This window comes from Lithobates pipiens, unplaced genomic scaffold (assembly GCF_037356315.1).
Source record: "Lithobates pipiens isolate NorthernLeopardFrog02 unplaced genomic scaffold, aLitPip1_a1.2 Scaffold_18, whole genome shotgun sequence".
Classification (NCBI taxonomy): Eukaryota; Metazoa; Chordata; class Amphibia; order Anura; family Ranidae; genus Lithobates; species Lithobates pipiens.
This window is the reverse complement of record NW_027507758.1, coordinates 387,674,188-387,701,760: the sequence shown is the minus strand read 5'-3', so window position 1 is coordinate 387,701,760 and position 27,573 is coordinate 387,674,188. Positions and strand designations below refer to the sequence as shown.

Genomic DNA, 27,573 nt, shown 5'->3' with positions numbered 1-27,573 from the left:
TACACAAGCACACATATATATATATACATACACACGCAGTATATAGATTTTAAGAAGATGGGGCAGACTCCAAAGACCACTTTGGTTTATTTTTCTGCAATCGTTCCTCTGATTCAAAGTGAAACAAATTTATTAGGGATGCACAGAAATTTCGGCCGCCGAAACATATCGGCCGAAAATGCTTTCGCCAATTTGCCAAAAGAGAAAAACGGCCGATAATGAAGCTGAAAATGGGACGTGGCCTGGTGGGGGCGGGGCTCCACCCCCCACCCCTGGTGCCGCCCAGCATGGGGGTGTCCTATAGCGCAGGAGAGCCACCTCCGCCGCCTGTTTGATCACAGCGCCGGGAACAGCACAGCTTTCATTTCAATAGCTGTGTGCTCCCGGCCGCGCCGTCACACACAGCCCCTCCCCCTTGTCCGGGCACTTTAATAGACAGATCTTCCGTCCAATCCTGTGGGTGATCTCTCTATCAAAGTGCCCGGACAAGGGGGAGGGAGCGTGTGCGACGGCGCGTCCGGGAACACACAGCTATTGAAATGAAAGCTTTGATGTTCCCGACGCTGTGATCAAACAGGCAGCGGAGGCGGCTCTCCTCTCTTCCCTGCACAGGCTGGCTGCAAAATGGGACACCTCCTGTACCATGTCCCCAGTCTCTGGCCATCTCCTGTACCATGTCCCCAGTCTCTGGCCATCTCCTGTACCATGTCCCCAGTCTCTGGCCATCTCCTGTATAAAAATATTTTTTTTAAATATGTTTCGGTATCGGTTTTCGGCCTAGTGTATTTTTCATTTTCTGTATCGGTTTCGGCACCAAAAAACCCATTCGGTGCACCCCTAAAATTTATAATTAATTCCGATACACTGCACTTAAGCCTAAATCAGACTGATCAACTTCTACGAGCTCGATATGTGATATTTAGAAGTCAGTTTATGGCTGTAAGAAAGGCAAAACATCAATAACACTAATAAAAATCTGAGAGTTCTAGTCTTCTGGACATTTCCCCTCACTTCCTGTCCTGGTGACAATGCTGTCCAGGACAGGAATTAAGGGGATTCTCCCAAGCAGAACCTTGTACAGGGCTAAACTTTGCAGAGGCTCCAATTGCCCCCCGCTTTTAGACCATTATTATTAGATTTTGCAGAATGACCGGAGAGCCATCTACAAGATTTCTGCTCGTCAATATGATCTGTTGGTAAAAATTGGTAGTTTCGCTAATAAACTAAGACATCTTTCCCAGGGAAACTCATCATTTGTCCTTCACTCCTTTAACTTTCCATTCCGTAATTTCCATTCTTCATTCTGAGCACACATTTTTACTGAGAAAGCAATCAGTCTGTGCCACTGCTATGCCATTACAATGTTCCTGCTGGTGTGAGACTTTGTGCAATTCAGAATTTAATATTGCCAAGAGCAATAAAGAAAAGCTATAGCATGTTTTGTCCAGTTCAGAATACAGTATTCAATAAAAGGCAAGGAAGGAGTGACATCTATATCAAGGCAGAAAAGTATCAAATGCATTAAGGCTTCATATACACGGGACATTTCTCAACCTCTCCTGAATGCTGGAACTTCACAGCTAGTAACCCACGTTTAACCACTTTAGCCCCGGACCAATTTTCAGCCTAAGGACCAGAGGTCTTTTTACAATTTCGCACTGCACCGCTTTAACTGGTAATTGCAATGTTGTACCCAAACTAAATTTGCGTCCTTTTCTTCCCACAAATAGCGCTTTCTTTTGATATTTGGTATTTGATTGCCTCTGCGATTTTTATTTTTTGCGATATAAATGGAAAAAGACCATACATTTTTGAGAAAAAAAAATATATTTTCTACTTTTTGTTATAAGAAAAATGGAATAAACTCAATTTTAGTCATAAATTTAGGGCAAAATTTATTCAGCCACATGTCTTTAGTAAAAAAAATGTCAATAAGCGTATATTTATTGGTTTGCGCAAAAGTTATAGCGTCTACAAACTAGAGTACATTTTCTGGAATTTACACAGCTTTTAATTTATGACTGCCTATCTCATTTCTTGAGGTGCTAAAATGGAAGGGCAGTACAAACCACCCCCAAATGACCCCATTTTGGAAAGTAGACACCCCAAGGAAATTGCTGAGGGGCATGTTGAGCTCATTGAATATTTTTTTTTTTGTCCCAAGTGATTGAATAATGATACAAAAAAAAATAAAAATAAAAAAAAGTTTACAAAAAGTGGTCACTAAATGATATATTGCTCACACATGCCATAGTTATATGTGGAATTGCACCCCAAAATATATTCTGCTGCTTCTCCTGAGTACGGGGATACCACATATGTGGGACTTTTTGGGAGTCTAGCCGCGTACGGCACCCCGAAAACCAATCACTGCCTTCAGGATTTTTAAGGGTGCAAATTTTTGATTTCACTCCTCACTACCTATCACAGTTTCGAAGGCCATAAAATGCCAAAATAGCACAAAATCCCCCCCAAATGACACCATTTTGGAAAGTAGACACCCCAAGCTATTTACTGAGAGGCATGTCGAGTCCATGAAATATTTTATTTTGCCACAAGTTGCAGGAATATTAATTTTTTTTTTTTTTTTGCACAAAGTTGTCACTAAATGATATATTGCTCACACATGCTAAAACGCTACCAAAAAAAAATGTTAGCGATCGCAGGGATCGCTGTAGTTATGCGTTTAGTGTTTTGTAAGTGACAGTGATCGATCGATACTGCATTTGGGTGGGCTGGGCGGAGGGGCAAAACACAGGTGCTAGCAGGTATCTGGGCTGATCCCGCTAACAATGCGTTTTTTGGAACCCTAAACTGCTGGGGACACCAGTATAGATCTGATCAGATCAGATATTGATCTGTTCAGATTCTATACCACTACGGGAGGTTTATGCTTTGCGCGTGGGTGTTAGCGGTACTGGCACTAACCTAGTGCTGCCTGGGGCGACGCAGACCCTGACCCAAAAACCTAATTGATATCACCCGCCGGGTGATCAGGGGGTTAAACCTTTATTGGGTAATAAATGGTGGGTGCGCTGATGCTATAAAAAGCAAACTAACCAGAGTCACCCGTAACACTTATACGGTGATCACTGGTGAAAGGGTTAACTAGGGGCAATCAGGGGGTTCAAATTTTTATTAGGTAGTATATGGGGGTTCCTGGCGCTATAAAAACCTGATGGGGAACCTAAATAACTAACTGGCTAACCAGCGTCACCAGTGACACTTATACGGTGATCGCTGGTGAAAGGGTTAACTAGGGGCAATCAGAGGGTTAAAACCATTATTGGGTAGTATATTGGGGTACCTAGCGCTATAAAAACCTGGCGGTGAACCTAAAAAAATAACTAGCTACCTGGTGACACTAATGCAGCGATCAGAAAAATGATCGCTTAGTGACACTGGCAAAAGGGGGTGAAAGGGTTAATTAGGGGCAATCAGGGGGTTAAAACCATTATTGGGTAGTATATCGGGGTACCTAGCGCTATAAAAACCTGGCGGTGAACCTAAAAAAATAACTAGCTACCTAGCGGCACCAGTGACACTAATGCAGCGATCAGAAAAACGATCGCTTAGTGACACTGGCAAAAGGGGGTGAAAGGGTTAACTAGGGGCAATCAGGGGGTTAAACCTTTATTGGGGGGTGGTAGGGGGCTACCCTGGACCTAACACTAACTGCCCTGACACTTTTTACTTTTACAACTGACACTGAATGCAGTGATCAGTAAATAAATGATCACTGCAATCAGTGACACTGTGACTGGGAGGAGGGGCCGGGGGGGGGGGGGGGGGTGTGCGTGTGCCTACATGTCCGTGTAGTGTTGGTGCACACTTACTTTCAGTCTTCTCCTTGTAGTCCGGTCAAAAAGATCGCCTCGAGGAGAATGACATCACTTCCTCTCTGCCTGTGTTTACTATACACCGCGGGAGGAAGCTTCTCATTCGCCAGGAGCGATCGAGAGGGGATGGCCAGAAACCAACGGCCATCCCCTCATGCCGGATCGCTCCTGAAGCAAACCGGACCGCCGCATCCAGCGGGAGGGGGTCCGATCGGACCCCCTACCCACTGGAAGGCAAGCACGTACATGTACGTGCTTGTGCCTGTACATGCCATTGTGATGACATACATTGGCATGCGGCGGTCCTTAAGTGGTTAAAAATGTGTGTTTAGCAGCATTTACAAGCTGTGTTTACCTTCAGGAGCATTTACTAAAGATCACCTCAGGAGAGGCTCCCAAATGCTCAGAAACCACTAAAAAGTATTTAGTAACCATTTCAGCCATTCTGTGAGAGAACAGTGTGAGTAGCAGCTGAGAAAGCAGTGAGCTTGTAGCTAGCTGTTATTTTTTGGTTGGTTTGTTAATATGCTTCCCATGATGAGCGTGTGTGAGGAAATGCTCCTGATGCTGCTTAGGCTCCAAAGACGTAGAAAATTGCGTGAGAGGACCAGAGTTCCCCGCTACTGGACACATCCATTTAAGGCTCAACTCATGTGGGGGTCATCAGGTTAAATTCTCAATGGTTGACGGGTGAGTGAAATTCCTATTCAACTTCAGCGTCATCTAATGCAAGTTGTGTATTGCACAGCTTAATTGGCTGAGGAGGGGGAAAAAAAAAAAATCACATGGCATCAAGCTTGTATACAGTGATAATTGAGTTTTTGGTGTGTTTTTAGCATTTTCCAGGCTCAAAAGTAGTAAAATGTTTCCCTTTAAAAACGATACTAGACGAAAACGTGCCTAAACGCGTTTGGCGTTTAAAATACCTCTAAACACAGCTTCTGAACGCTTTTTTTGGGGTTCCAAAAAAAGCCTCTAAAACGCAACTGCCTAGAAACTACTATAAAATTACCCTGTGTACATGTACTGATAACAGAGGAGAGTTCAATAGCAGTTGAAAAAAACGCCCAACTGTTCCTAAAGGTCCATTTACCAGCAGCAGTGTGAGGCCTAACTTGTATTACAATTATTGTGTTTACTTCCATCCATCCAAGATATATTCAGGCTGACCAGATATGAGTCGGTGGCGGGATATACTCTGCCTCATTCAAAGACCAATAACTGGTAGTTTGAAGTGATATTAAATTAAACCCTAGTTCTCCAAAAATAATCCATACACGTCTTCCATGTAGCCTCCCTGGCAGTATGATTATGTTCTGCATAGAAATTTGGCGTTTTATATTGGAGGTCTGTAATTCTCAGCAATAACCTGCTTAAATCAGTCCAAACAAGAGTCTAGTAGACATCCCAGGTATGATAAAGTTTGATATAAATAAACAAATAAAGTTGCGCTACGGACTACTCAAAATGTTAATGACAAATGGGTAGAGCTGCCTCTACTTAGAAACCTCCGCCCCAAAAGGGGGAGAGGGTACTAGGATTAGAAATATGAAAAGGTAGATAGTGGCGATAAACCCAAAATTAATTATACCAATCCTTAACGAAGGAGATATGCTAGTTTACACAATCCTCTTATGCAATACGTGCTTAAATGTGTTAGTGTCCAGAAAAAGGTGCAAAAAAAAAAAAAAAAAACTTTAATAAATTAATTAAATGGTATTAATTCATATAAATATGTGCTCACACAAAAGTGCTGACAAAATGTGCCAATAAAGCTGAAATTAAAATAATTAATGAATGACCTTAAAACATCAATTCAGATTCAATATGCAGAGACCATAATGCATAATGAAATTCATTCAGAAACACATCCATTGAAAAAATGTCCCATATGAGAGTGAAGTAAAGCGACTAGTGCAAAGGTGCTGGTATCTTCAATAAAGAGAGAACAACAGTCTTCCCCGGTGTGCCGCTCAGTGCTTTAGTAATGTGAATGCCCTCAACAAGACTCTTACCCCAACTGGGGTGGATGGGCTTTCACAGTATATAAGCCACTGTGCTGCTATCTGGCATCTGCTGCTGGTGCGCTGGGGGGATGTTCACTTGGTATTAGACCTCCGTTGGTGTATGAATCAAAGGAAGAAACATATCCATAGTGTAGTATGTATGTACAATCCACTTTATTTAAAACGAAGAAAACTACTCACATGTAGAAAGTTAAAAAATCGCTTTGTTTACAGAAAGTCCGCCAGCCGCTGTAGCTGTGGGGAAGATGCAAGTAACATGACCACGCCCTACGCGTTTCGTCAGAGTGACGTCTTCTGGAGGCAGAAGACAGGGGCTCCAGAAGATATTTTGTGGTACAGTAAACAAGGAATTACACAGAGTATAAGAGTCCATATAAAGCAAATGTTCAATCAATAATGCAAATCCATCATCTTTATCTTCCAATGATAGAAAGAACCATCAATCGTGTAGGAGTAACAAAGCATGATACCTCCCCCTTTTATGCCCTCACCAGAAGAAGGATTTAATCGTATATGTTAAAACACTCTCTGCCACAGTCTTCCACAGGGACTTGGCATTCCTCTGGGACACCCAGATCAAGCCGGAGACTGCACAGAAAAGCTTTAATAAGAAATCCACTCCTACACAGTAGATGTTTTTTTTATCATCATTGGAAGTTAATGGATTTGCACTATTGATTGGACTTTTGCTTTATATGGACTTTCACTACTCTGTAAAATTACTTGTTTACTGTATCACAAAGTTTAACGATTTGAGTGCTGCGCTGTTTTTTGGTTAAGCTACTTTTTTTGAGTTAGGAATACAGACTTTTTTATTTTTTATTTTTTTTTAGAGTCGCTTTAAAGAGCAAAATCTACTGTCATAATTAATCATTGTATAGGTACATTTATGCATGTAAGATTAAACCTAAGACTAACGGTCACCAATGCACCGCTTTGCAAAAAAAATAAAAATCTGTATGCCAGAGTTTAATGTGCAGGACACCGAAAATGTTGTATTTCATTTTAATACCCGGTATACCAGTAATTCTGGATTGGTACCCAATTATGTTAGGTTCCTGTCAGAGAAGGAATTTTTACAACCATGCTCGTCGGGCTATTGTGCGCATGCGCGGCGGATTATCGCTCTGGCGCACGCACATGCGCTGCCCGATGGTGCGGCGCGCACAATGGCACACGTCTGTGCGCAGTGGCTCACGAGTGTGCGCGATAGCACATGGATGTGCACAATGGCACACGGGTGTCCGCTGTGGCGCACAAGCTATGGCGTGGCTATTTCAGATGGCTCTGGCGTCCAAATGGGTTGCTGGTTTGTTGTCAGCTTCCAGTTTGTGCCAGTTTCCTGCTATTGTAACCGATTGCCTGTTTTGACCCAGAACGTCCCTGACTGCGTTGCTCTTCTCCTCGATTCGACCCTTGGCTTGTTTAAACTCACCTCTCCTGATCTGTCTTTATGGACTTCAGGACCCTTGGCCTGCCTTACGGACTTTGCCCGATTACATGGATTTGACCCCTGGCCTGCTTCACAGACTTGCTACCCATCTTGTGCCTGATCTCTTGCTACTTCCCGGATTGTTTACTACTTTGCAGGGGACCCTCAGCCAGTTCCTGAACGTCAGTAACCCTCTACTCAGCTCCTCAACTCTCTTCAGGAACTTACACCTGCTGGTGGCCAGTGCTTCTGCGTGCCACCCGCTCCCTGTACCACCTCCGGGGGACGGGGTGTGCGTAGTTGCAAGGGTTAACCGCTCTCGGCATCTCGGCCTTGGTAAGTACTTGCTGTGACAGTTCCACATTTAGCAGCATGCCCAAATGCCTAAAAAGCATCCATTCTGAAGTCAGTATGGCGGAGTGCTCCAGCACTGAAGGGACTTTTTTTTTTTTAAAGAAAGCTAGGTTGAGAAAATACATAGGCTGCCATCACTGAGGTCTTCTTCTGAAAAGGTTAATTGCCCAGTGGTAATGTTGATCTAAACGCTTTAACGCTTTTAGTGAAAACAAGTGTTGCAATCAGGAGTTCCAGCTTCACTCTGGCCTTGCTAGCTACATACTTGTTTTGGATCAGAACATACTGAGACATCTAGGCAACTGAAAATCTGAAAGTGAAGGCCAACAAAGACCGACTCCTTGTTTATTTCAGTACAGAGTTCCCTTAATGCTTATTAAAAAGAAAAAAAAATTGTAAAGGTCTAACAAGCAGCTCTGATTTTGTAATGCTTTCAAACCTGGAGTGCGCATCCTCTGAACATAGTAAATTACGCCTAGTCTACGATGACCAGAAGCACTGAAGATAAAAACACCTGACAAGTGACCAAAAACAATTAAACAATTAAGAAAAATTTCCCATGATAATAAGGAATTAATGGGCACTGAGAATTGCCAGGAAAATCAATAGTTTGCGGTGGCTGAAGAGGGTTAGGGAAAAAAAGGCAAACCACTGAACTGTACACAGGAATGTTCAGAAGGTGGAGCTGCAGCTACAAACAGTGGATCTTTTGTCATTTGTTAGATTGCAGTCTGAAAGAGGAGAACAGAAAAAAAAAAAATCTCTCTACTCCTTATGGCTGCTTTGGTATAATATTTGGCTGTTTTCTATGTACTAATTGTCGTGTTTGCACAACCCCACTCTTTTCAGCAGTGTTTAAAGATGGTAAATATGCCAGTATGCTTAGATAAGGATGGCAAGATTGTATGAAACAAAGTTGTCGGATAGAAACAGCAGCTAGTACCTACAAACCAGAGACACAAAAAACATATGTACGTCTACCAAGAACTGAGCAACCACATGACCGCTCATCACCCAGTTCACGGTCTGTTCTGAGCACAGCACAATGACTGATTCACTGCTCTCCACTCTACTTCTCCAGCACTCACTGGAGCCGGGATGTGAAGACAATGAGTGCAGCTGGCTCCAGCCTTCAGCCATGTTCAGAAAGGTGGAGCCAGTTGACAATCGAGCATTGGGGTGGATCCTGACAATATTGTCTGGAACCTTTGCGAACCAGGTGCAGCTGTTTGGGCAGTAACAGCTGACTCTGGGTCACAGGAGGACAAAAATCAACAAACTTCTATGTCCAAGAGAAATATGGCCAAAAAAAAACACTTTAAAAAACATGAAAAGGTGAACTCACACCCTTGTCCCCCACTGCACTTAACTGCTTGGACGATTATCTTTCACTACACATGCTAGTTGATATAGCATGCTGTGGAATTGAAAGCCACACTCTTCTGAACCCTTCTTTATTCTGGAAAACCACCCTGGAACAAAGAGGGCTCAGAGAAACTCATTGGTTCAGCACGGTCACATACCAGTGCTGACCAATGGCTATTCACCATCAGGAGCATAATAAAAGTTCATAGTGTCCAGGCTGCATACTGCATTTTTCAGATGCTTGGACCGATACACCAGCTAATTATCTGAGAAGAAAAATGTACAGCGTGGCCCAGGGGTGTGGGAGAGGGGGCGAGTAAGCTCACCTTTTCAGTTTTTTGTGAAAAGAGGTATTAATCTTTTAATCTGTAATAAATGGATGAGGCACAGAGGAAGTGATGGGAGATCTCCATAGTAGAGATGAAAATGGCCATACTAACATGACCGGGGCTCTAACACTTCCCTGACCCAAAGCAACTTTAACCACTAGCCGCATACTAGCCTGTAATAAACCATCATCACCAGACCATTTTTTCAGTGCCGTGAAAGTAGTAATTGCTCGGTCTTGCAACACAGTATGGAAATTCATTTTTTTTCCCCCCCTTCTATTTATTTTTTGGTATTTATTAACCAATTGTTTTTTGTTTTTTTAACTATATAAAAGAAAAAGGTCATTTTGAGAAAAATAAAATAAAATACATGTGTCGTAGGTCTTAAGGCTATAAAATTCCCTCAAAATTGTTACATTTTAGGCTAGGTTCACACTGTTGCTCTGATATAAGATTTGTGTGCTGAATTGTGCATCACATTAAGGCAGCCCATTCATTTGAATGTGCCGCCTACAACACCAAATCATACTTTAAAAGATGCATGTGCTTTATTTGTAAGGCAGCACGCCACAATGCATGGTAGTGCATTACTCTGCAGCGACACATGTGCATTGGGATGAATAGTAAAGCGGGATGCCAATGCACATTTCTGTGCTTTCCAGCAGCGCAAAGCTTTGAAGAGACCCTAAGGCAGTATATGCAATGCACAGAACAGCTAGTAGATTTCAGCTTTTAGAAGCTAGTATTTCTTAGATAAGGGGTTGGTGGTGAGTCATAAAAAGGTGGTTTTAATGGTAGAATGTTTTTTATTCTTTTTTATGAATTCTTTGCATGAAGGTAAAAAACCTGTGTACCATCCCACTGCCCTTCCCTATACTTACCTGAGCCCAATCATGAACCAGCGCTGTGCCTAAGATTAGAGTCTCTCCTCTCTCTAGATTGAGGCAGCAACAGGAGCCATTGACTCCTGCCACTGTCAGTCACAGCCAGTGATGAGAGAGTGGGTGACAGGCCCACGCCATGCTGTGTGCGTCAATGGACACACACACACACACACACACACACTGTGGTTCAGGAGTGAATGTGCAGGCGTAGCCCCCATAGCAATCAGTTTGCTATGGGGGCATCAAGAGCTGGGGGAGCAGGGGGTGTAAGAGCCAGAACTGGTGAGCAGGGATCTCTGAAAAGGAGGATTGGGGCTGCTCTGTGCAAAACTATTGCACAAAGCAGGTAAGTAGGACATGTTTAATATAAAAATAAAATGACAATAACTTTAAGCATACCCAATAAAAGCAGTCTGTCTATTGTTCTATACATTAGGCAAGCTCAATGTAAGATAACATGCCATCAGGCAGTATCCAATGCAACTATTCAAAAATCCTTTTCCTATCGATCTGTGCTCTTAGCTGTTCTTTTCATTGCTAAAAATGGTTCAGTTCACCTTTACAGCTCCCCATGCACTGCTCTGCTCATGAAACTTGAAAGCTTCTTTATTAAAACAAGCACACAAGCCCTTGGCAACAAACCTAACTGGTAAGTAAAAGATGAGAGGCGATGGGATTAGATTACATTTGTAAGAGCTGCATTCCGCAATAGACTGCCTTTTTATATGGCCACAATAGGAATATGGTCTGCCACAAACCATTAGCAGCGTCTAAGTGTGTATAAGACATGAATTTATTTAGAGATATACATTTTTTACAGCACTACACAAGTCTGGCATCTCTTGCATCAAGCGAAGGTATGACAGCAACACTTGTTTTATGACATGTGAGTAATTTATGGTCTAAGAGAAAACAAGATGAACATTGTCTGACATACTTACTTCCCAATGTTTTCTGGAAGCGCCTGCAGCGAGATATCATTAATAGACAGACATGTCAGGCTTTCCAGGTCTGGAAAACTTTCAGGCAATCTACAAAATAAAATAAATTAATTGTTTTTTTTCCTTTTACATTTCACAGTAGTCACAATAAGTAGAATAAATCATCTAAAAGATATACAGTACAGCCAGTTAGATACCTGCATAAGGAGGAAAAAAAAAACTCAATGTAAAATCAGCTTCAAATCTGAAAAACAAAATTCTCATTACGATTCAGAAGTGTTTTAGGTTTTCAAGTAATCACAGCTCTGAAATATGAACGCTCACTGAGCCATTAACAGTTTTTTTCTGGAATTGCTCCGACAACTGATATTTATAGTATGCTGTGCCAAGGAAAATTAGGTTAGGTTAGACCTTAAGGGGAAAAAAAAATAAAAAATAAAAAAAAGATTATATAGGTTTTCATGCTTTATGTGTAATATGTTTTAGCAACATTTCGCAGCAGGAGATGCAGATCTTTACAGGGAAAATAAAGCCAACCACCAGCCCCTAAAGAACTCTAGCAAAAAAATATTTTTTACATTTTGGACACAGAAGGGAAGAATTAGAACCTCAAAGATTTTATCACTGCCCAAGTTAGGAAGACTCCCTTGGACTGTCCAAGTGACTGGTACCACCATGACCACACAGACATCAGCTCTTTACTATACAGCCAAAAAAAAAAAATATGTAGATACTAAGCGCCTGAAGAGAACACAGTCACAGTAGTGACTTGGCATCTGAGAGTAGGCACAGCGTCCAGCAACAAGTCCAACACACTCGTAAAATGTCAGGGACCAGCAGTGTCTGTAACTCTTGGAGAAAATTAAGATTTGACTCACTGCCCACCACAATTAACCATCATGTTTTACATGATGCTGGTTATTTAAGATTTTTACCTTAGCAACAGGGTCATGTTATGCTTCTTCCCACCCAAGCCTTTTCTTCTAACACACCAGGTTCACCTTACTGTAAATAGAGAACATACACCAAATCGCGCACATTCCCAACACAGACAAATGCACTCTTAAGCAGGCACACTTGGCAATAATTCCTAATGATAACACCCCCCCCCCCCCCCCCCCAATCCGCAAACATGGATAATTCTTTGCGTGCACCAAACCACATGGTGCCACAGAACCATGGTGTTCAGTGCAAACTGATTTTAAGCAAAAGGGCTGCCCATTGAAATGAATGGGTTGCTCTACACACAGCACTCAGCCACACAAATGTGAAGCAAGCCTTAAAGTGATATTAAATGCAGATTTCTTTTTAAACAACAAGCATGCTATATTTACCTGCTCTGTGCAATGGTTTTGCACAGAGCAGCCCTGATCCTCCTCTTCTTGAGTCCATGCCAGCGTTCCTGGCCAGTACACTCTGCCGCCTAAGCTGCTTTCTATGGGGGCTCCCAAGCCACTGCTTCATGTCCATTCACATGCAGAGTGTGGTTTGGCCCTGCCCCTGCTCTCTCCTCATTGGCCCACTGGCTGTGATTGACAATAGGGTTAACCAATGGCTTCCCGCTGCTGTCTCAGCCAATGAGGAGGAAGAGATCTGGGAGGGCCGAGGCTCTTGTGCACATGACTCAGGTAAGTATTGGGGTGGGGTTGCTGCACATAGAAAGTTAAAGACAGGTAAAAAAAGTATTTACAACCACTTTAACCTCTACATGAAACCTTACCTTAATCTAGCCCTGAAAAATGAACCCTAAACTCTTGTTTACTCAACACATCACCCTCAAAGCTCATTAAACTTAATCCCTAGCTTTAAGTCCATTCAAATCCATTCATAATTTTGGCATTGTCAAAAGTATCAGGTCATTCTGCTCTGGAATCAACCATGAAAAACAAGTAGTCCCAGAAGTTCCGCATTTTCAGAGCACCATAACCATGCAACCTACTGCTACCAACACCCCTGGTCTTCACAGTCCCATCTCTCAGCTAGGTAACAGAAGGTTAGATAATAAAAGACACTTACAAAACAATAACACAGGAGGATAGGCAGACAGACCCAAACACAGTTGTGCTCATAGGTTTACATACCTTGGCAGAATTTCTGATTTCTTGCCCATTTTTCAGAGAATGTGAATAACACAAAAACTCTTCATTAATGGCTAGTGTTTGGCTGAAGCCATTTATTATCAATCAACTGTGTTTACTCTTTGCAAATCATAATGGCAAACCACTACCTAAATGAACCTGATCAAATGCTTACATACCCCAGTTCTTAATACTGTGTATTGTCCCCTTTAACGTCGATGACAGCTTGAAGTCTTTTGTGGTATTTGTGGATGAGGCTCTTTCTTCTCAGATGGTAAATCTGCCCATTCCTCTTGGCAAAAAGCCTCCAGTTACTGTAAATTTTTGGGCCGTCTTGCTTGACATCTCCCTAGAGTAGCTCAATGATATTGAGGTCAGGAAACTGAGATGGCCACTCCAGAACCACTCTGCTGTAGCCAATGACAGGTCGAATTGGCCTTGTGCTTTGGATCATTGGTATGTTGGAATGTCCAAGTATGTCCCATGTGCAGCTTCCTGGCTGATGAATGCAAAATGTTCCTCCAGTATTTATTGATAACATACTGCATTCATCTTGCCATCAATTTTGACCAAAATTTCCTGTGCCTTTGTAGTGCACACATCCCCAGACCATCAGCGATCCACCCCCTTACCTTTCATCGTAAGCCTTATAGACTCCTCTCCAAATGTAGCATTTATGGTTGTGGCCAAAAAGCCCAAAATATAGTCTCATCACTCCAAAGGACTTTGTCTGAAGGTTTGAGGCTCGTCTCTGTCCTGTTTGGCATAATATAAGCGGGATACTTTGTGGCATTTGAGTGGTAATGGCTTTCTTCTGGCGACTCGACCATGCAGCCCATCTTTCTTCAAGTGCCTCTTTATTGTGCATCTTGAAACAGCCGCACCACATGGTTTCAGAGAGTCCTGTATTTCACCTGAACTTATCTTTGCATCCCAAACAATTTTCCTGGCAGTTGGGGCTTAAATTTTAGTTGGCCTACCTGAACGTGGTTTGGTTTCAACAGAACCCCTCATTTTCCACTTCTTGATTAGAGTTTGAACACTGCTGATAGGCATTCTCAACTCCTTGGATATCTTTTTATATCCCTGTCTTATACAGTTCAACTACCTTTTCCCACAGATCCTTTGACAATTCTTTTGCTTTCCTCCATGACTCAGAATCCACAAAAAACGTCAGTGCAGCACTGGATGAAAGACGCAAGGGTTTGTCAGGAGTCCAGAAACTCCTTGATCTTTTACACACACACACACACACACACACACACTAACTACAAGCAAACAGAACACAGGTGAGGATAATTATCTTTAATAGCAACTCAAACCCCTTTGTGTCAACTTGTGTGCATGATATCAGGCCAAAATCACCAGGGTATGTACATTTTTGATCAGGGTAATTTTGGTAGTTTATGTTGTCATTATGATTTAAAGAGAGTCAACACAGTTGATTGATAATAAATGGCGCTTCAGCCAAAACACTAATCATGAGTGAAAGAAAATTTGTGTTATGTACATTCTCTGAAAAATAGCCAAGAAATCCTAAATTCTGCCAAGGTATGTAAACTTATGAGCACAACTATAATATATATATATATATATATATATATATATATATATATATATATATATATATATATATATATATATATATATATATATATATATATGGCCCACTTGGGACATTTTCACTTAGGGGTGTACTCCCTTTTGTTGTCAGCAGTTTAGACATTAGCCACTTGCTTACTGGGCACCTAACCAAACCCTGCCCAGACCAATTTTCAGCTTTTAGTGTTGTCACTCTTTGAATAACAATTGCGCGGTCATACAACACTGTACCCAAATTACATTTTTATCATAATTTTTGTCACAAATAGAGCTTTCTTTTGGTGGTATTTGATCACCTCTACTTTTTTTTTTTTACTTTTGCTAAAAAAAAAAAGTAAAAAAAAAAAAAAAAAAAAAAAAAAAATACAAAACCGTTTTATATTTTGTTAATAAATTTTGCAAACAGGTAATTTTTCTCCTTCATTGATGGGCACCGATAGGCTGCACAGATAAAGCAGCACTGATGAGGTGGCACTAATATATATATATACACACACACACACACACACACACACACACATAGTGGGGCAAAAAAAGTATTTATTCAGCCACCAATTGTGCAAGTTCTCCCACTTAAAAAGATGAGAGAGGCCTGTAACTGTCATCATAGGTATACCTCAACTATGAGAGACAAAATGTGGAAAGAAATCCAGACAATCGTTGTCCAATTTTTGAAAGAATTTATTTGCAAATTATGGTGGAAAATAAGTATTTGGTCACCTACAAACAAGCAAGATTTCTGGGTCTCACAGACCTGTATCTTCTTCTTTAGGGCCGGTTCACACTGCGGGCGATGCGAGGCGACACGACTCGCCTCGCCGCTATCTTACAAGTCGCCCCCATTCTGTACAATGGAACCGTTCTGAGAGGAGCGACTCGAGTCGCTCCGACTCAGAAAAAAGGTTCCTGTACTACTTTCGGGCGACCTTGGGGCGACTTGCATTGACTTCTATACAGAAGTCATCTGCAAGTTGCCGCTGAGGTCGCGGCAGGTCGCGGCGAGGCAAGTCGGTGTCGCCTCGCATCGCCTGCAGTGTGAACCGGCCCTTAAGAAGCTCCTCTGTCCTCCACTCATTACCTGTATTAATGGCATCCGTTTGAACTTGTTATCAGTATAAAAGACACCTGTTTACAACCTCAAAACAGTCACACTCCAAACTCCACTATGGTGTAAACCAAAAAGCTGTCGAAGGACAAAAATAAAACTGAAACAAAAATTGTAGACCTGCACCAAGCTGAATCTGCAATAGGCAAGCAGCTTGGTATGAAGAAATCAACTGTGGGAGCAATAATTATCTGGGGCTCCATGCAAGATCTCACCCTGTGGGGTCAAAATGATCACAAGAACGGTGAGCAAAAATCCCAGAACCACACAGGGGGACCTAGTGAATGACCTGCAGAGAGCTGGGACCAACGTAACAAAGGCTGCCATCAGTAACACACTATGCCGCCAGGGACTCAGATTCTGCAGTGCCAGACGTGTCCCCCTGTGTAAGCCAGTACATATCTGGGCCCGTGTGAGGTTTGCTAGAGAGCATTTGGATGATCCAGAAGATTGGGAGAATGTCGTATGGTCAGATGAAACCAAAGTATAACTATTTGGTACAAACACAACTCGTCGTGTTTGGAGGAGAGAGAACGCTGAGTTGCAACCAAAGAACACCATACCTACTGTGAAGCATGGGGGTGGCAACATCTTGCTTTGGGGCTGTTTCTCTGCAAAGGGAACAGGATGATCCGTGTACCTGAAAGAATGAATGGGGCCATGTATCGTGAGATTTTGAGTGGAAACCTCCTTCCATCAGCAAGGGCATTGAAGATGAAACATGGCTGGGTCTTTCAGCATGACAACGATCCCAAACATACCACCTGAGCAACGAAAAAGAGTGGCTTTATAAGAAGCATTTCAAAGTCCTGGAGTGGCCTAGCCAGTCTACAGATCTCACCCCCATAGAAAACCTTTGGAGGGAGTTGAAAGTCTGTGCTGCCCAGCGATAGACCCAAAACATCACTGCTCTAGAGGAGATCTGCATGGAGGAATGGGCCAACATACCAGTAACAGTGTGCGACAACCTTGTGAAGACTTACAGAAAACGTTTGACCCCTGTTATTGTCAAAGGATATATAACAAAGTATTGAGATGAATTTTTGATATTGACAAAATACTAATTTTTCACCATAATTTGCAAATTAATTCTTTCAAAAATCTGATTGTCTGGATTTGTTTCCACATTTTGTCTCTCATAGTTGAGAAATACCTATGGTGACAATTACAGGCCTCTCTCATCTTTTTAAGTGGGAGAACTTGCACAATTGGTGGCTGACTAAATACCTTTTTGCCCCATTGTATGATAGATTTTATATAGATAGATAGATAGATAGATATAGAGAGAGAGAGAGAGACACACACATACATATATACATATATACATATATATATATACACACACAAATTTAAATATGCTTTTAAAAAATATTGCATGACCAACATTAAAAGAAATAAAATGTTAAAATTACCTTGTGAGTGGATTTCCACTGAAATCAGCCACTTGGAGTGCTTTACAAAATGAGATGCTTTCTGGTATCTCTGGAATATCTGAAAAATATTTCACACATTTAATGGCATCTCTGTGACGAAATACAAATCTGCAGTAGATGAACGTGGACTGTCTAATACACAATCTATGTTTTTCATACTTCATTTTATGATGCCTATAACACTGGAAGGCTCTGAACACAAGTGTTTTTTTAAGCGCTATTCTGTATCTGTGTATGTCTTTGAAGCTTAAAGTGTCATTAAACCCACATCATTCAAAACTTTCAATAAATAGTGTATTACAAGCTGTTCATACTCACTCAGTTACTATGATAGGAGTTTCTGTATTCTGCAAAAAAAAAATACCTGGTACATCCTGCTGTTCTGCCTCCCCCTCCTGTATAAGTCCCCACTGCAGTTTTGCACAGTGCTCAGCCCCTCTACACATGCTCAGTTTTCGGTTCATTCTTTACCCTGAGCATTTCCTCCCCATCACATCTGAGCAGTCCTTGTGACTAAAGAGTCATACATGTGGGCGTTTACACAGTGGTAAATGACAGCTTGCTTTCTGCTCCCTGCTCCATGACCACAGCAAATACAATGGGGGTAGGCAATGACATCTTGATTAATGGAGGCTTCGCCTTCCTGTTATTTTAAAGACAAGCTGGAGGGGTGTGACACAGCCTGCGACTGGCAGACAACCGCCCACACCATGCTACTGCCAAAAAATAATAATTTAATTTTAAATTTATATTTCATGACACTTTATTGGATTAAATTTTTTTCCTTTGTATCCCTGCTTTTTCTTTAATATTTTAAACATGTGACCAGCAGCAAAAGGACTAGAAGCCTAGAAACAGGCTCGGAAAAAGTTTGGTCATGTGACAGGCTGACAGCTGTATAACATCCATTAGGAAAAAAAAGTACTTAGATTTTTTTTCATACAGAAATAAAAAGGGATAATGTAAACGGTGTGTGTCCAGTATCAGTATAATCCTACTTCTATGGCACAATGAGTAATATCGGAGAAAAAAAAAACACCCAAATAAATGATAACAGCAGGAATCATACACGTCAATGAGCTCTGATATGTTATTTTTCACCTCAATTTAGATGGAAAAAGCCATGAATAGAAAATAGAGCTAAAATGCTACCCTTACACACAACATCCTGAAGGATTAATTTAGGGTGTCTGCATCAATAAATACACAAGGCAATTATTTAGAAAACATAGTTGCAAACAAAAAGGATAACCACACACAGAAATTGGAATTGTATTTGGATGTCCCATCAATCAGCAACATTCTGTTGCCAAAGAGCCTTCTGCTGCAAACAAAATGAAAATAGCTGCAACAATCTTGTGTTAGGGCCGGTTCACACTGCAGGCGAGGCGAGGCGACACCGACTTGCCTCGCCGCGACCTGCCGCGACCTCAGCGGCAACTTGCAGATGACTTCTGTATAGAAGTCAATGCAAGTCGCCCCGAGGTCGCCCAGAAGTAGTACAGGAACCTTTTTTCTGAGTCGGAGCGACTCGAGTCGCTCCTCTCAGAACGGTTCCATTATACAGAACGGGGGCGACTTGTCACACTGCGGCGAGGTGAGTCGTGTCGCCTCGCATCGCCCGCAGTGTGAACCGGCCCTTACTTTTCTCCTATTTTCAAAGTTCTTATTCAGTTTTACAAGTACAAGTTAGGGCTATGTTGCAAAGTGCAATAACCAGCAAGGTCACATGCTTTTTGCTGCCATTACAATTCAATATATAGGGATAGCACAATAAAATATGCTGTTTATGTCCAATTTTGAGTGTGCTAGGGTCATTATGGTTAAAGAGAAAAAGAAAGATCATACAATGTTGGCAATAAATAGTTCCCTGAGGTTTTGTATTGCAAGAATTGCATGTAAATAGTAAGGGAGCACCCAGCCAGACAGGTCAGGGCTCACCACCTATGGATTTGTTAGGTTAATGGAAAGAGAATGCACTGAGGCTGAATAAATCAACAATGAGGAGGGAAGAAAGTGAGAAAAGGAGGGCGTAGAGGTCAAACTGAGGGGAGGAGATGGAAAGTTTGTTCTACAGAGTTGATCTATTCCTTTTGTCATTCTATTGTCTTTTGCTAGGAATTGTCAAGGCAGCCTACAGGAGACTGTTGTGATCCATTCTAATTTCTTGGTGTGGAATTTCCAAATGGAACAAGGACTAGAACTTATTATTGGGACCTTAATGAATTTTAATCTATAGTTCATTTGTTTGTTCACCTGGTGATTTTGTCATCAACCCCACCCCCTTTTTTTATTTATCATATTTGGAGCTAGGTATCACTTCCAGGGGACTCAGGATTAAGAAAAAATTGAGGTGTCCGTTTAGTAAACTTTGATAAGCTGAGATCAGGATGATCTCTGCTTATCTCAGAGCATTGCAGGTTTAATATACTGAGATGAGTGCTGGAGAACTATTTTTTCTCTTCTCATCTCCGAACACAGAACGGCTGCATTGACTGCAACAGAAACGGCATGTTTAGTAAACAGAGATGCCACTTTTTCTCTGTGCTTCTCTTTCAAGTTCTCCTTTCTGGCTTCTCCAGCCCAGAGGTGGAGATATCAGGAGATCTCTGCCAGAGAATAGCTTCTTCCTTCTCCCGTGGCCAAAAATGAAAGTAAAAACTTTCTTAACACAGCAGGTTACAAATACATTAACTATACAATTACACAAGATATTATATATATACACATATACACACACACACATATATACATTATATATATATATCCGTGTGTATATATTTATATTTGTATGTGTAAATATATTTTCAAAAAACTCACGGAACGGATCGTTCCTGGGATCAGAGTCACGGATTGGATCATTTTTCGGATCAGCAAATAATAATTGGCTGAGCATGACTGGGTATTACCGAGTATGGCTGGGTATTACCGAGTATGGCTGGGTATTACCGAGTATGGCTGGGTATTGGCAAGTATTGGCTGGGTATGGCAGGGTATGGCAGAGTATTGGCAGGGTATGGCAGAGTATTGCAGAGTATTGGCACGGTATTGGCACGGTATTGGCAGAGTATTGGCACAGTATTGGCACGGTATTGGCACGGTATTGGCACAGTATTGGCACGGTATTGGCACGGTATTGGCACGGTATTGGCAGAGTATTGGCAGAGTATTGGCAGGGTATTGGCAGGGTATTGGCAGAGTATTGGCACGGTATTGGCACGGTATTGGCAGAGTATTGGCACGGTATTGGCAGAGTATTGGCACAGTATTGGCACGGTATTGGCACGGTATTGGCACGGTATTGGCAGAGTATTGGCAGAGTATTGGCAGGGTATTGGCAGGGTATTGGCAGAGTATTGGCACGGTATTGGCACGGTATTGGCAGAGTATTGGCACGGTATTGGCAGAGTATTGGCACGGTATTGGCAGAGTATTGGCACGGTATTGGCAGAGTATTGACAAGGTATTGGCAGAGTATTGACACGGTATTGGCAGAGTATTGACACGGTATTGGCAGAGTATTGACACGGTATTGGCAGAGTATTGCAGAGTATTGGCACGGTATGGCAGTATTGGCAGGGTATGGCAGTATTGGCAGGGTATGGCAGAGTATTGGCACGGTATGGCAGAGTATTGGCACGGTATTGGCAGGGTATGGCAGTATTGGCAGGGTATGGCAGAGTATTGGCAGGGTATGGCAGAGTATTGACAGGGTATGGCAGACTATTGGCACGTTATTGGCAGAGTATTGGCAGAGTATTGGCAGAGTATTGGCAGAGTATTGGCAGAGTATTGGCAGAGTATTGGCACGGTATTGGCACGGTATTGGCACGGTATTGGCACGGTATTGGCACGGCATGGCAGGGCATGGCAGGGCATTGCAGAGTATTGACAGGGTATGGCAGAGTATTGACAGGGTATGGCAGAGTATTGACAGGGTATGGCAGAGTATTGACAGGGTATGGCAGAGTATTGGCACGGTATTGGCAGGGAATTGCAGAGTATTGGCAGAGTATGGAGGGATGACTGTGACTGCAATTGTTACAGAGCAGCGCTGTGGACACTACAGATCCAGCCCACAGCGCTGCTTCTATCCGATCTCTCCCCTCCACTTTACAGAAGGGAGAGAGGAACCGACGTTTGTTTACAAGTGATCGCTCCATCATTTGACAGAGTGATCAAATCGTAAATGGCTGATGGGTGCACCAAGATAGCTGCCGCTCCAGAGCTAGGCCGAAGCCGCGACCTTTCCTAAGCCCGAGACCGCGGATAGCTGCGTGTGCCGATCCGAACAGGGTGACCCATTCGAATCACGGATCAGTGATGATCTGTTGCACCCCTAATATTATATATATATATATATATATATATATATATATATATATATATATATATATATATATATATATATATATATATATATATATATATATATATATACACATACACACACACACACAGATATACACATATATATAGGCATATATATATATAAAGGCAGTGTTGTGGCTACAGAAGTACAACTGATGCTGTAATTTTGACAGCTGCGCAGATGATGCATCACTGATAACGCAAGGTGGCTGTAAAATTCAGAGCATCAGATGAGTCCAGTACACACTGCGTTTGCATAAGTGTATATGTTAATACGCCTGTGTGAAAAACGCCATATATACTTTACACACACACACACACACACACACATACATATACATATATATATATATATATATATATATATATATATATATATATATTTATTATTATGTATTTATTTATTATTATTTTAATTGTTAATTTAATATTTTTATTGTTATGCTTTTTTTAAATTACTTTGAACTATTTAATATACCGTATTTGCCGGCGTATAAGGCGACTGGGCGTATAAGACGACCCCCTATTTTTCAAGAGAAAACATAGGTTTTGGGCAATACTCGCGGTATAAGACTACCCCCCCTTCTGAGGCAACACCATTTAAAAAAAACATTAGAACCATTAAAAAACACAAAGCAAGAATGCCAACTACTCATCCGCCATGCTGTGTTATGTCATAAAGTAAATCAAACAATAACACAAACCGAGATCTATTGAATGCCACAACTCTGGAAAGTAGAATTTTTCACTAACCAAACCTATACCACTTTTGGGTTACATTCTATGGGAATTATCCACCAAAATGCATTTAATAACCCCCCTGTCATATTTCCCAGATTGCCTGTCCCTCTTGGGTGCCTGGGACCTCAAAGGCAAATAGCAGGATGTATAGTAGTAGGAGATCAGTGAATGGATTTACCCAGGGAAGTATGGTGAGCGGTGTATTATTTTAATGAATACAACACCTGCTTGGATTGGCAGAGGCCGTAGCATCATCAGCCCTTGCCTCTCTCTCTCTCTCTCAAAGCCAATCTGAGCAGGCTACTCTATGTAGCCTGCTCGGATTGGCTGAGGTTGTTACTCCAATCCAAGCAGGCTCTGTATTCATTAATAAAATACATCGCTCGCCGGGATTGGCTCAACGGCGTATACTGTTGTAGCTGAAGCCACATACAGTGTTAGCAGACATTTGGGGGCTGACATCCATCGGGCAGCATTGTATACCTGTATACCCGGCGTATAAGACGGCCCCCGATTTTTGGGCATTTTTTTTAAGTGTAAAAGGTAGTCTTATACGCCAGCAAATACAGTATATATTTATTGTTTTTATATGAATGGTGCATATCTGCATGACAAATAGGGTACTATCATTTCAGAATACACCATTCGCATAAATATGCACATATGTTATGTATTAATTAGAATGTTTTACAGCTATGGGGTGTCTGTTTATTGGGTAGGGGGATTATATCTTTATTATTAACTTAAAATGGAAGTAAACCCTTCCAAACAACTTTGACCTACAGGTAAGCCTAGATTAAGGCTTACCTGTAGGTCCAACTAATATCTCCTAAACCTATATGGTTTAGGAGATATTTGCCCGAAAATGGGCACCGCTGTCTACGGCGCATGCGCCGGAGATAGCGGCGCGCAGGCGCACTAAATGCGGCAAGTCCAAGAATGGATTTGCCTAATTTGTCGACTCCCGTGCGCATGCGCGGGAGTGACGTCATCGCGGCTCCGCCGAATGGCAGCGTCGGAGCTCCGAGACGCGACTCCCGTGCGCATGCGCGGGAGTGACGTCATCGCGGCTTCTCCGCTGTCATTCGTCGGAGCTGCGAGAGACGCCACAACCAAGATGGATGCGGCGGACTACAGGTGACAGCGGCGACTTCGCTGGCTCCTGTGTCAGGTAAGTGACACATAATGAGCTACTATGCGATGCATAGTAGTCCATTATGCTTTACCTTTGCAGGGAAAAAAAGAGGAAGTAAACTCATCAGGGTTTACTTCCTCTTTAATATGTGCAGTGTATGTAGAGTGCTTCGTATTTCACTTTGGGATTCTGATACTGAAATCTCCTGAGCTATTGTGAGATTACAGAAACAGAAGCCGTTCAGGGTTCTCAGAGCGTTTGTAGATCACTTCTATTCTCAGTGGGAGAAGTGATCTACATGATATATTAAACTGCCACATGGGTGAGAAAAAATATCTCTGAGAAGAGCAGAGAACTCCAGAGATGTAAAATATCAAAATATACTAAACGGACACCTGAAGCAGTGCAGCTTTTTGGATCCTGATCTCCAGACAATGAATAAAGATCCTAATACAGCGAGAACGAAAGCTGAATAGCGCTATACAAATGAAGACTACTATAGAAGAGGGATTATTGATAATTCTCCTCTTGTCCGTTTTCAAAATGGACAACAGTTAAAAAAAAAATAAAAAAATAATTGAATTTTGGACAGGGATGTCAAGGACTACAGGTTGGACCCTTGTTTTTGACTGGAAAGCTTCCAGACAGGAGCCCGTCAGGTTGAGGATTACCAATCGATTCAAGTTCCAGTGCACATACAGGACAGCCCATGGTCTGTGCCACATATTCCAACATTTTCATAATACCCCATACCCCCTCCCAAACATCGGATTGTGTGAAGTCTGACAATCTGGTGCCTTCCATTCCCACACATAATTAGGTACACATTCCACGTGGAACTATGATATTCCTAAGGTGGCTGACACAGGGTTCAAACCTAAGACCATGTTCTTTCCTTCAGCTTGTAAAGGTCCCCAATGTTGAGACTTATTATCAGGCTACCTATAGCAATCTATTAAACTTGTGCAACACCAAGTCCTCAAGTCCCTCAAACTTGTCTAGTGCTGAATGCACAGCTCCAAGTACCCAAAAGGACAACAACTGGTTGGTTGGTCTTCAGACAGACTGACGGGGGGGGGGGGGGGGGGAGCCTGGTTATACAAGATAGAACAGATTATGAGAAAGAAGCTAATTTCTTACTATCCAATCAGAAGACTTACATTAGCTTAAAAGGAGACCCCTTGCCAGGGTTCCAAGTTGAGGGAGCTGCAGATGGGTTATTATGTAAAAGGCAGAAACCGTTCCTCCTGACCCACATATGCAGTATATATGCCGCATATGCAGTACTTCTACCACCTGCCGAAGATTCACAAGTCCACCGTATGTCCTCCAGGCAGACCCATCGTAGCCAGTACCGATAGCCATACCTTTGGACCATCTCCTTATATTGACTTCTTTTTACAACCCATAATCTCAGGTTTACCGTCATACATCAAGGAAACAGTTCATGTGATTGTGACACTTCACAGACTACCTGTGGGCCTCTTTGGATGTGGTCTGAATCTAAACCTCTATTCCACACAGTGTAGGCCTAGAGGCACGCCAACATTTTCTTTCCAAAGTCTCCAATATGAACTATAGACAGGCACAGTTTTTGCTTGGAGCACATTTATTTGTGTTCCAGCAAAAAGTTCTACATTCAGAAACATGGAACAGCTATGGGAGCAAACTTTGCCCCCTCATCTGCCAACATGGTCATGGGCTATTGGGAAGAGCAATATATATATGGACACAACCCTTTTGCCAGACATAGTGTTCCTAGGGCGTTATATTGATGATATGTTGATCATCTGGAATGGGAGTATTAAGTTATTTGAGTCATTTGTTACTCATTGTAATGACAATACTTTGGGCCTCAGTTTTACACACTGAATGACAGAAAATATAGATCCATTCAGAGCATCATCAAAAAACATTGGCATATGCTGCATATGGATCCGAAACTAGGACCCATTGTACCCTCAGCGAAACAGAAAGTTTAAAAGAATATGTACAATGAAGAACATTGTTGTCCTAAGCAAACTTAAAAATTCCCTAAAAGGAGAGAGTCATGGACATTAGGTTCTATTTCGACATAGGGCCGGTAATAAGTACGACATAAAGCAATTTATTACCTGCTCTACTGAGTATTTGATATATGTACTTGTATACCCATGTAAATTGTTACATGTGGGCCGTATTGTTTTGCTACCACCATTCTATATATCTATATATATATTGTGTATGTATGTGTATGTGTGTATGTGTATGTGTATGTGTGTATGTGTGTGTGCGTGTGTATGTGTGTGTGCGTGTGTATGTGTGTGTGCGTGTGTATGTGTGTGTGCGTGTGTATGTGTGTGTGCGTGTGTATGTGTGTGTGCGTGTGTGTGTGCGTGTGTATGTGTGTGCGCGTGTGTATGTGTGTGTGCGTGTGTATGTGTGTGCGCGTGTGTATGTGTGTGCATGTGTATGTGTGTGCATGTGTATGTGTGTGCATGTGTATGTGTGTGCATGTGTATGTGTGTGCATGTGTATGTGTGTGCATGTGTATGTGTGTGCATGTGTATGTGTGTGCATGTGTATGTGTGTGCATGTGTATGTGTGTGCATGTGTATGTGTGTGCATGTATGTGTATGTATGTGCATGTATGTGCATGTATGTGCATGTATGTGCATGTGTGTGCATGTGTGCGTGCGTGTGTGCGTGCGTGTGTGCGTGCGTGTGTATGTGTGTGTGTGTATGTGTGTGTGTATGTGTGTGTATGCGTGCATGTATGTGTGTATGTATGTATGTATGTATGTATGTATGTATGTGTATGTATGTATGTGTAGGTATGTGGGTATGTATGTAAACAAATCAATTAATCGACTAATTTATGAAAATAGTAATCAATTAATTTCATAATCGATTAAATCGGCCACTAAAATAATGGGGTTTAAAACTGTGCTATTTTGGTTTAATAAACTTCAATGGAGAACCTGCAGAAAAGCATGTAATAATGTGTTTTTTGTGTGTTTTTTAATCTGCCCAACAACAAATTGGCCAAAACAAATATACATATATATTTTTTTAAGGTTATTAATCGAAACAATAATCGGCCAACTAATCGATTATGACAATAATCTTTAGTTGCAGCCCTAATAGATAGATATCTATCACATGGCATTATGCACCATTTGTCCATTTCCACATTATCCATTATCTTTTTTTATTACATCATATCATAATAATAAAAAATATATAAATATATATATATATATATATATATATATATATATATATATATATATATATATATATATATATATATATATATATATATATATATATATATATATATTATATATATATATATACACGTACAGATACATACACACACACATATATACACACACACACATATATACACACACATTAGGTTGACACTTTGAACTATGGGAACATTAATCATAAACAAATGAATAATTTAATTAATTTTGTTTGGTCTTATGAATATTAGCGGGCTAGGTTTCCACTATTGCGACCCCAAAGTTGCACGATTTACAGTGCAACTTTGCAAATGCAATTTTTGATGCTATGTCATGCAACTGGTGAGAACCATGGGAGAACAAGTTGCACCAAGGTCAGAGCAAATAAGTACAAAAACCTTTTTTTGAGTAGCACCAACTAGAACAGGGACCATTGAAATACATGGATTTTTGAATTGCCAAGCGACTTCACGTGTCAAGTCGTACAACAACTCACAGTAATGGAAAGAGCCAAAATCTCTACTGATCATGTATTTTGGGCTATCATATATACTATAGCTTTTATTTATTTTTTTCAGAATTTAATACTTCTTTTAGGAATTATTTTTACTTGTAATTGATATTACTATTTTTTTTTTACATTTATAGTTTTACCTTTTTTTATTTTACTATACTACATATTTTTTCCTCAATCGTGACAATTTAAA

General features: G+C 41.4%; 1 protein-coding gene across 1 annotated transcript in view; it reads right to left on the bottom strand.

Annotated features, from left to right (window-relative positions):
* Positions 1-27,573, bottom strand: part of LRRC1 (leucine rich repeat containing 1) — a 252,540-nt gene that overhangs the window by 108,880 nt on the left and 116,087 nt on the right. Inside the window, exons 3-4 of the mRNA XM_077487811.1 lie at positions 17,369-17,447; positions 11,172-11,261 (exon numbers count right to left, since the gene is read on the bottom strand). Of these exons, the coding sequence (XP_077343937.1) occupies positions 11,172-11,261; positions 17,369-17,447 (169 nt within the window). The remainder of the gene's footprint in view (positions 1-11,171; positions 11,262-17,368; positions 17,448-27,573) is intronic.